This window comes from Pinus tabuliformis, chromosome X (genome assembly GCF_031772625.1).
Source record: "Pinus tabuliformis cultivar Carrire ecotype Pingquan chromosome X, CPIR1, whole genome shotgun sequence".
Classification (NCBI taxonomy): domain Eukaryota; kingdom Viridiplantae; phylum Streptophyta; class Pinopsida; order Pinales; family Pinaceae; genus Pinus; species Pinus tabuliformis.
Genome location: NC_142308.1, coordinates 250,024,063 through 250,033,128, shown reverse-complemented (window position 1 = coordinate 250,033,128; position 9,066 = coordinate 250,024,063). Strand labels below are relative to the sequence as shown.

The 9,066-nt window shown below is 37.4% G+C and overlaps 1 protein-coding gene across 1 annotated transcript; it reads left to right on the top strand.

Annotated features, from left to right (window-relative positions):
* Positions 1 to 4,062: 4,062 nt before the first annotated feature.
* On the top strand, positions 4,063 to 8,820 carry LOC149139314 (putative xyloglucan glycosyltransferase 9). Its single transcript, XM_089453395.1, has 5 exons — positions 4,063 to 5,530; positions 6,395 to 6,703; positions 6,813 to 7,103; positions 7,214 to 7,327; positions 7,478 to 8,820. Exons 1-5 carry the CDS (start codon positions 4,817 to 4,819, stop codon positions 8,120 to 8,122), a joined length of 2,073 nt encoding a protein of 690 aa, XP_089309521.1. The 5' UTR covers positions 4,063 to 4,816; the 3' UTR covers positions 8,123 to 8,820.
* The last annotated feature ends 246 nt before the right edge of the window (positions 8,821 to 9,066 follow it).

Below are 9,066 nucleotides of genomic sequence, written 5' to 3'. Positions count from 1 at the left end.
CTCCTTGGGCTTCCACTACTCTAAGCACCCCATTTATGGATTATTGTCTCCCAGCTCCCAGATCAAACTGATCCCTCTCTTTGGCCTTGTAAATATTCGATTTTCTACCCCGATCCCTTTTGCCTCTGGGAATAGGATCACTCTTCCCAAGGCCTCTCGAAAATCCCCTTAAGTTGATGGAAAATTTGTTTTCCACGAAGGTTATGAAGGATAAGACTATCATATGACCCTTCATCAGGAGGGGTTCAAGTTACAAAAATCAGAAGAGTAGAAGACCCACGAGAGCCCTAGGGAAAATCACACATTGCTTTTGGAAGATCAAGGGCTGTGATCGACAAAATAAAGACCATTGTGGACCTATTGGAAGAAACCATCACTTTTTCTTTTCCAAGTTCAGAGAAGATTGAACAAGAAAGGTTACATGAGAGCAATACACTAACATATCGCTTGAGGAGGCTATCGATACTTTAGTTGGAATTGGTTGAATAGGAGTGCCTCCATCCAACGCTCAAGTAGCCTCCTCTGCAATCACCTTTGTATCTTGGGAAGGGTTCGACGGGTCAAATATGGGATCTTTTGAAGAGGTAAGAGGGACATCAACTGTCTATTCATTCATAGTGGCTGTGGAAGTAGTAACAACGGAAGGATTTTTCTGTAAAGGATCCTTCTAACATATCTTCTTTTTGAAAGGTATCTTACAAAATTTGAGGGTGTGTCCATATTGATGACACCTTCAACAATAGAAAGGAACCTCTTCATAGTCAAGAGGTTGAAGGTTGTCATTATCATCTCCAAGGTCCAATGAATTAGATAATCCTTCTCTTAAATTGATGTTAACCAAAACCCTAGCCATCGATTTGTCATTAGTCTATAGATAAGAGAAATTCACATCCAAATAAGTTCCCATGTTATTCCCCACGTCTTGAAATATCTCAGGCTTCCATAAGTCCGACAACCAGCCAAGAAGGCGAACCCAAATAGGTGCAACATCTAATCTTTCACAACTGGCATCAAATAAGGGGTCCAAAATTAAAAATTACTTGGGTAGATTCAATGTTCCAAACCCCCTGCGAAATAGCTAAGGTTTCCTCATGGGTTAGAGATTCGAGTTGAACCCATCCTTTTGATAGCAGAAAAATTTCTGTAGGGTTTGAGATGGTAGGACTTACTTTTACAACCACCCAAGCTTCCAAAGTTTTAATATTGAACTTTCGACCTCGAGTCCTTCCTACAGGGTCTTATCGAGCATAGTTGTTTCTCCTCCATCTTCACATCCGCGCCCAATCACAAATTAAATTTTAAAGGAGGATCTTTTCTATTTATTACCTTGTCTTTTTCCCCCAAGGTACCTGACTCAAATCCCCTGAATGAACTAGTGAATGACCTTCAAGATTTTGAACTTCTTGTTTGCTGCCTCCAGGCTCTAGGCCTCCCACAACATGTGAATCATGAATTGTTGGATAATGAAAACAATTTAAGATGCCACTTGAGACCAAGTGAAACCCTCCTGACATTACCTACCAAGTACCAAACTGTTGAGGAGTGAACTGCTGATGTAGAAAAATATCCTCCATAAACTCATGATACCCCACTCCAGTTAAAGGAAGCTTGTTTTGGGAAAGAGAGATATTGACACCATGTATAACCTTCGACCCTAGACCCAATGAACCTTGCAATATCCTAGAAAATGACGAAGCGAGAGGGGTTAAACCCCAAAGTTATTTCGAATGTGCCTCAACCCTGGTTTGGCTAGGCGATGAAACAACTACTAACATCGTTGACTCTGATGCAATAGTAGTTACCCCTTCTAACCTCGAGCCATTGAAGAGTCCATGTGTTATTCCAACCCCTCTACGACCTATCGCCTCCCATGCTAAAGAGCTATTATCTCTGATGCAATAGTAGTTACCCCTTCTAACCTCGAGCCATTGAAGAGTCCATGTGTTATTCCAACCCCTCTATGACCTACCGCCTCCCATGCCAAAGAGCTATTATCTCTGGAGTATTTCTAAAACTAGGGCTCCATTTAGCGTTGAACATATCATAATCCACTAGGTCTGTTAGTGTCACGGTGAAAACCTCCACTTAAAAAAATGCTAAGTCATTTGCCTGTCAAGGCCACAACTGCTGACGACCCCTATGCTGAATTGAAACCACTAACCACCCTACATTGAACCAAGACAAAAATTTACTAAGGGGAAGGGAAATTCCCCTTGGTTACTTCTCCAAACCCTAACTCACTACTATGAATGCGCTCCTCGTGCTCTTGTCCAATTTCTATCTCCCACACCATCTCATTACTTTAAAACTTTATAATTATTTTCCCTTTTTACTTCTTCCAAATGTATTTTTAGTTTATTCTATAACCCAAATGCTAATTTTTAATTTACGTTAAATTAAAATTTCTCATATCCTACCTACATAATCCTAAAATTAAATTTAACAATTAAATGATATCCAAAAGTATCTCTCCCACACCATCTCATTACTTTAAAACTATAATTATTTTCCCTTTTTACTTCTTCCAAATATATTTTTAGTTTTCTTTTTCATCTTTATATATTATATTTCTTAAAATTCCATAACCCAAATGCTAATTTTTAATTTACATTAAATTAAAATTTCTCATATCCTACCTACATAATCCTAAAATTAAATTTAACAATTAAATGATATCCAAAAGTATCCACTCATAAAGAATTATGCTCAAATTTAACTGCATTTCCCCAGCCACCTATTCCATAATTAATTTACATTAAATTAAAATTTCTCATATCCTACCTCCATAATGCTAACATTAAATATCCTACCTCCATAATGCTAACATTAAATTTAATAACAGTTTGAGAAATATTCTTTATGCTAAAAGTTAAATGCATTTGCGGAGTTAGTTATTCAATAAATATGTTTTGGATGTGGCTAAATGAGGTTTCAAATTTATAATATATATATATATAACTGAGGTTTTTCCAGTTTAATTTCTCTAAAATCCGAAAGGAATTTATTGAAATCACAAGCTTTTTCGATTGCATATATGGATTTAGCACCTTGAAAAATTCACGGGGCACTTCGATTATTGTGCAAAGTTCACCCATCAATAAATTCCAGTAGAATTCTAGACAAATTAAATGGAAAAATAAACCAGAAAACTTTTCAAAATATTACACTTAAAAACAACTCAAACAAAAAGCACATAAAATTCTCAACCTTGACAGCTGTAAACTAGATTTCCAAAAATGTCTACCGATTTTTATAAAAATCGTGCTGGAAAAACCATTCTTTTACCCAATTTCATAAAAATTGCGCCGAAAAAACCTTCTTTTCGAGGTGAATCGTTTTAGCTTTTTTGACGGAATCAAACAACTATACAATTTTAATAAATTACAATTTTTCATTATTTAAAAATATATATTTTTTAACCTATAAATTTGCGAAAATCTGGGTAGAAAAACCATTTTTGGGAAATCTTTTAGCTTTTTTGACAAAATCAAACACCCACACAATTTACATGAAATTATAAATTTTTATTATTTAAAAAGTTGCTTTTTAATAGGTAAATAGATTTATGAAAAAAATTATAACGCTCACATTATAATTTTTGATTATTTAAAATATTAATTTTTTAATATATAAATACGTTCATGAAAAACTTTGGAACACTCTAATTATACCTCATTTTTACCATTCCAACCCATTCTGTCAAATTTTAAAAATTGTCAAAAATAAAATAAAAAATAAAAAAACCATAAAAATTAGACAATGCCATTTTAAATTATAAATCAATATTTAATATTAAAATATTTATAAATCAATTTTCAGCATCAAAGTATTAACTGTAATTTGTTGGTTAGATAATGATTTCCCATGACAAATTTAATTTTTTTATTAATATTAACATCTCATTGATGTTAAATTGTCCTCATTTTACATCAATCACATTTAATGCAGCTGTATTCATCACTTTACACCCATGATCCCAAACCCTACACATTTACACTGATAACCAAGAGTTCAGGTTCTTTCCAATTCATTTTAATCCAGGATGACAATAAATTTGAATAACACAATAGCATATTCCAACTGGCATATCCCTACATTTGTGATATCTTTCCACGTTATAAATGGCTTCAATTTAGGGATCCCTTTCCACATTATATAACTGGGTTCACAGTGGTTTGAAGATAGCTGTATATGTTATCAAATGACAGCTCCCTTGCCAGGGACCATCGCTTGAATGATGAGATCCCCCCTGTAAGGCAACTCGCAGCATATGATTATTTTACATCTGCTTGACCAATTATCTAACAATATACGCGGTGTTGTTGTTCAGTTAAACAATAGTGAAACTTCCTCGTGTTGTGCCTGCAGTTACGTATGTCTTGTTCTTTTTTGTTTGTTTAATATCATACAGCAGATCAAGTGTTGGGTGAATAAATATTGGGAAGAAGCTGCAGCGTTCACGTTCATTCATTCACTCATCGTGAGCAGCAGCAGATCAACAGTTATTGAAGAACATTGATAGGTTGGCTATTTCAATCCTTTCATGGGGAATATTTAAGTCTGGATCCGAGCCTGAACTCAATGGATTTTCAGCGATCCTTGTGCTTGGGAACCCTGGATCTCCTTAATCATCGGATCTGCTAGTTCTGTATCAAATGCATTTTGAGTTCACGGAGCTGTATTTGCAACATTTTAGGTTGCTGTTTTTCTGTCTTAAAAGTCTTTAGGAGTAGTGACATAAACTGTCGTTTTTAGGCCATAGGTTGCAATTCAGAGTAACTAAAACAGTTGATTTTCGTTGTACTGATTTTTTTTGATGGCACCCAATTTCGGTGTTGGGCAATGGTGGAGTAAGCAGAGCCACAAGGGAACCTCTGTTGTTGTGAAAATGGAGAACCCAAATTATTCAATGCTAGAATTAGAGAGCCCTGCAAATGGTTTTCAGGTCGATAAGGGGGGTCGAGGCAAGAATGCTAAGCAGCTCACATGGGTTCTTCTGCTGAAGGCTCATAAGGCAGCAGGATGCCTGGCTTGGCTTGCCAATGGAGTTTGGGCACTTTTTGCTTCAGTCAGAAGACGTTTCACTGCGCCTTCTGATGAATCAGGGAAGTCTTCTCAGAAAAGCAAGCTTTACAGAGTTATCAGGTGTTTCCTTATAGCTTCCATTTTCTTGTTAGGGTTTGAGCTATTGGCTTATTGGAAGGGGTGGCATTTCAGCCGGCCAAATCTGCATATTTCCCCATCTCTAAGCATAAATGGCCTTCTGCAATCTATATATTCAGGATGGCTTTATACCCGAGCGAATTATCTAGCTCCTCCTCTTCAGTATTTGGCCAATGTGTGCATCATATTGTTCCTTATCCAGTCGGCGGATCGAGCCCTGTTATGCGTTGGTTGTTTTTGGATTAAACTGAAGAAGATCAAGCCAGTTCCCAAATGTGAGTTGGGAGATGCAGCTGATTTGGAGCAGGGAGACAATGCAGCTTATCCGATGGTCCTTGTCCAGATGCCGATGTGCAATGAAAGAGAGGTATGCTGTGAATTCTTAAAGCAATGCACTTGAATTTGCAAAATGTAAGGTTTTCTTACATGGGGATCGATTGTTGGCCTTCAAACTGATTGCTTTTACTTTTGATTATGGTTTTGAACTGGTGAAGTTTGGGGCTCAAGCATAACTCCAGTCTCTTTCCTTATTAGCTGTCCACATTCTCACTGCGACTTGGGAGGTCTTCATAGGTTGCTTGCAATTTTTAGACCATCAGCAGTCTATCCCTTTACTAGAATTCTCAAGAGAGAGAAATAACCAGGCTATCCCTTACTAATGTTGTCATTCAGACCTTTGTTGTTTCTCTTATTACCCATCTTTGTGTATTCTTCAGGACTGAAATGCCTTTACTATGTAAAATGGTGAACTACTATCTCAGGATCTTGAAGACTGGATCAAACATATAAAGTTTTCTCCCTGCCTACATTGCATATCTTGCAACTGCTATTAGCAGCATTTTGTTAGGCTCTGAATGAGCAAGTGATTATTTGCTACATTTGGCTTCTCTGAGTACGATGTGTCCATGAAATTGAGAATCTTGTTTTTAATAATCTTTGGAATCTGGATTATGTTGGGAGTAATTGCAATTCTCTGGACATGGCTGCTGGATGAAGAGGGTATAGTTCCAAGTCTTGATGGTATAGTTCCAAGTCTTGATGATTTGAAATCCCTAGTCCCTAGGCTCATCATTTCATTCAAGCTGCCGAAGAGTTTCAGAAGAATTTATTAAAATCTGTCATGTTTTTGCTTATGCCATCTATTCTATTTGCCAATTCATTGCGTTTTACTGCATTTTTATCAAGTTTGTTAGCCTTTGTCACATTGTGTTATCCTTACACTGTGATGCAGGTTTATCAACAATCTATTGCTGCAGTCTGTAATCTGGATTGGCCAAAAGACCATATGCTTGTGCAAGTTCTTGATGATTCGGACGACGTGGAGGTGCAATTTCTGATTGCGGCAGAAGTTCAAAAATGGCAACAGAAAGGTGTTCATATTGTCTATCGACATCGAGTAGTGCGCACTGGCTATAAGGCTGGAAATCTTAAGTCGGCAATGAATTGTGATTATGTGAAGGACTATGAATTTGTTGCCATTTTCGATGCAGACTTTCGGCCTGACTCAGATTTCTTGAAAAGAACAGTTCCACATTTTAAGGTTTGACAGTAAACTATTCTAAATCCATTATCCATATTTTTATAAATCTATTATTCCCTTTCTTGCCTCCGTGTGTAACTTACCCTGGTACTATGTTTTTCTTCTGTAGGGCAATGATGAGTTAGCCTTGGTGCAAGCAAGATGGTCCTTTGTCAACAGAGATGAAAATCTACTAACAAGATTACAAAATATCAATCTGTCTTTCCATTTTGAGGTAGAGCAGCAGGTCAACAGCGTTTTCGTTAACTTTTTTGGTTTTAATGGAACTGCCGGTGTCTGGAGAATCAAGGCCCTTGAGGAATCAGGGGGTTGGCTGGAAAGAACTACTGTGGAGGACATGGATATTGCTGTCCGTGCTCACCTTAATGGATGGAAATTTATATTTCTTGATGATGTTAAGGTATGGTTTCCCCCCCTTTTAACAGATCTTTCTTGTTTAATTGCCACTAGCCCTTGTAAGTGATGTCACCTTTTGGAACAATCATGGTCTCAATGACATTTTCTGTGCAGTGTCTCTGCGAACTTCCAGAGTCATACGAAGCTTATAGAAAGCAGCAGCATCGATGGCATTCAGGTCCAATGCAATTGTTTCGCTTGTGTCTTCCAGACATTATCCGTTCTAAGGTTGGTTCATTGATTATCAGATATTCATTTAGAATCTACAATACCCATTTGGGAACTGTTGTTATTTTGTTACATTTGAATGTTATGAAGGTTTCAATGAGTTGCCACTCAGTCTCTCACAAATTGCCATTGTTTGTCCTTTTTGTGCAGATTGCTTTCTGGAAGAAGGCAAACTTAATATTCCTTTTCTTTTTGCTGCGAAAGCTTATCCTACCTTTTTATTCGTTTACCCTCTTCTGCATTATCCTTCCTATGACTATGTTCCTGCCAGAAGCTGAATTGCCTGCTTGGGTTGTTTGTTATGTGCCTGCTATTATGTCATTATTGAACATTCTACCTGCACCAAGATCTTTCCCTTTCATTATCCCCTACCTCTTGTTTGAGAACACAATGTCTGTCACTAAATTCAATGCCATGATCTCTGGACTGTTCCAACTTGGTAGTGCTTATGAATGGGTGGTAACAAAGAAATCAGGTCGGGCATCGGAAACCGATCTACTTGCATTGGTTGAAAGGGAATCACATGTTCAGTTAGAGCACCCAAAGCATCATCGTGGTGTTTCAGAGTCAGGTCTGGATGCCCTCAGCAAGCTTGATGAACAAAAGCATCAACAACCTCCAAAAAAGAAACTCAACCGGATTTACAAAAAGGAACTGGCTCTTGCTTTCCTCCTCTTAACTGCCTCTGCTAGGAGCTTGATGTCTGCTCAGGGGATTCATTTTTACTTTTTACTCTTTCAAGGTATTTCCTTCCTTGTGGTTGGCCTAGACCTGATTGGTGAGCAAACTAGTTGACTCTGTGCTGGGGGACTTGAGGCGCTTCATACAAGACTTAAAGACCCTTCAAGTTGAGCAGGCACTGAATAAAAGCAGCTACAGGCCTAGACATACCAGAGTATTATTTCTCAGAAATATTAAGGAGTAGGAAAATATGAATTTTGTTCTTACTCCATTGTTTCTATTGAACTGGTGCCACTAGGTCCATGCAAAAGCAGCAAGGTCATCACTATATGGATACAGGATTTTTACACTAAACGGCAGCACGTATTTTTGTTCCTAGAGTTAAAGTACGGATCACCTGGCAAGATCACCAAACCTTCTGAGCAGTACGGATCACCTGGCAAGATTAGTACTGCTTCAGCAATATTTTTCTTTTCAATTTGTTTCAGGATTCAACTCTATGATCACCACTTCTTCCTGTAGATTGTTTTTTGTTTTAAGCTGCTGCTCTAGCAACATAATTCTTTACTTTCTTTCCTACTCTTCCGATTCTCTATCAGTTTTTTTGTGGGAACAATTTTTTCATATAGGCAAATCCTCATTTAAATTTATTGGAGAATGGGATATCTAGAGATGATAAACGAGGGTTACTCTGCCCTCCTTGGCAGGTCTATTCACCCATTGTTATGATTTACCATCAAAAGAGGTAAATCATATTTGTACATGTAATTGAATCCACTGGGTTAAACCCGTTTGACTATTATTTCCTCAAATTTGGCCTACTTGGAAGCTGATGATGTCAGGATATTCCACAGAAATGATCTGTCAAGCAATTTTGGCCTACTTTGGAACTTGATGATGTCACATATAATCCACAGGAATGATCTGTCAACAATTCAGATACTTTGCAATTGAGTGGTTTTGATAAGTTAACGGCATAAACATATCTATCGTTGTGTTTGTTAGACATGGATGTTCCAACTATAGTTTGATTATTCAAATTCATTTGACAATCGAAT

What these genes read in the sequence shown, in the direction of transcription:
- LOC149139314 (XM_089453395.1), top strand. Translation starts at nt 4,817, where the DNA reads ATGGCACCCAATTTCGGTGTTGGGCAATGGTGGAGTAAGCAGAGCCAC. An exon ending in TATTTCTTGATGATGTTAAG is followed by an intron (nt 7,104 to 7,213) that starts GTATGGTTTCCC and finishes TTTTCTGTGCAG; the next exon opens with TGTCTCTGCGAACTTCCAGA. An exon ending in CAGACATTATCCGTTCTAAG is followed by an intron (nt 7,328 to 7,477) that starts GTTGGTTCATTG and finishes CTTTTTGTGCAG; the next exon opens with ATTGCTTTCTGGAAGAAGGC.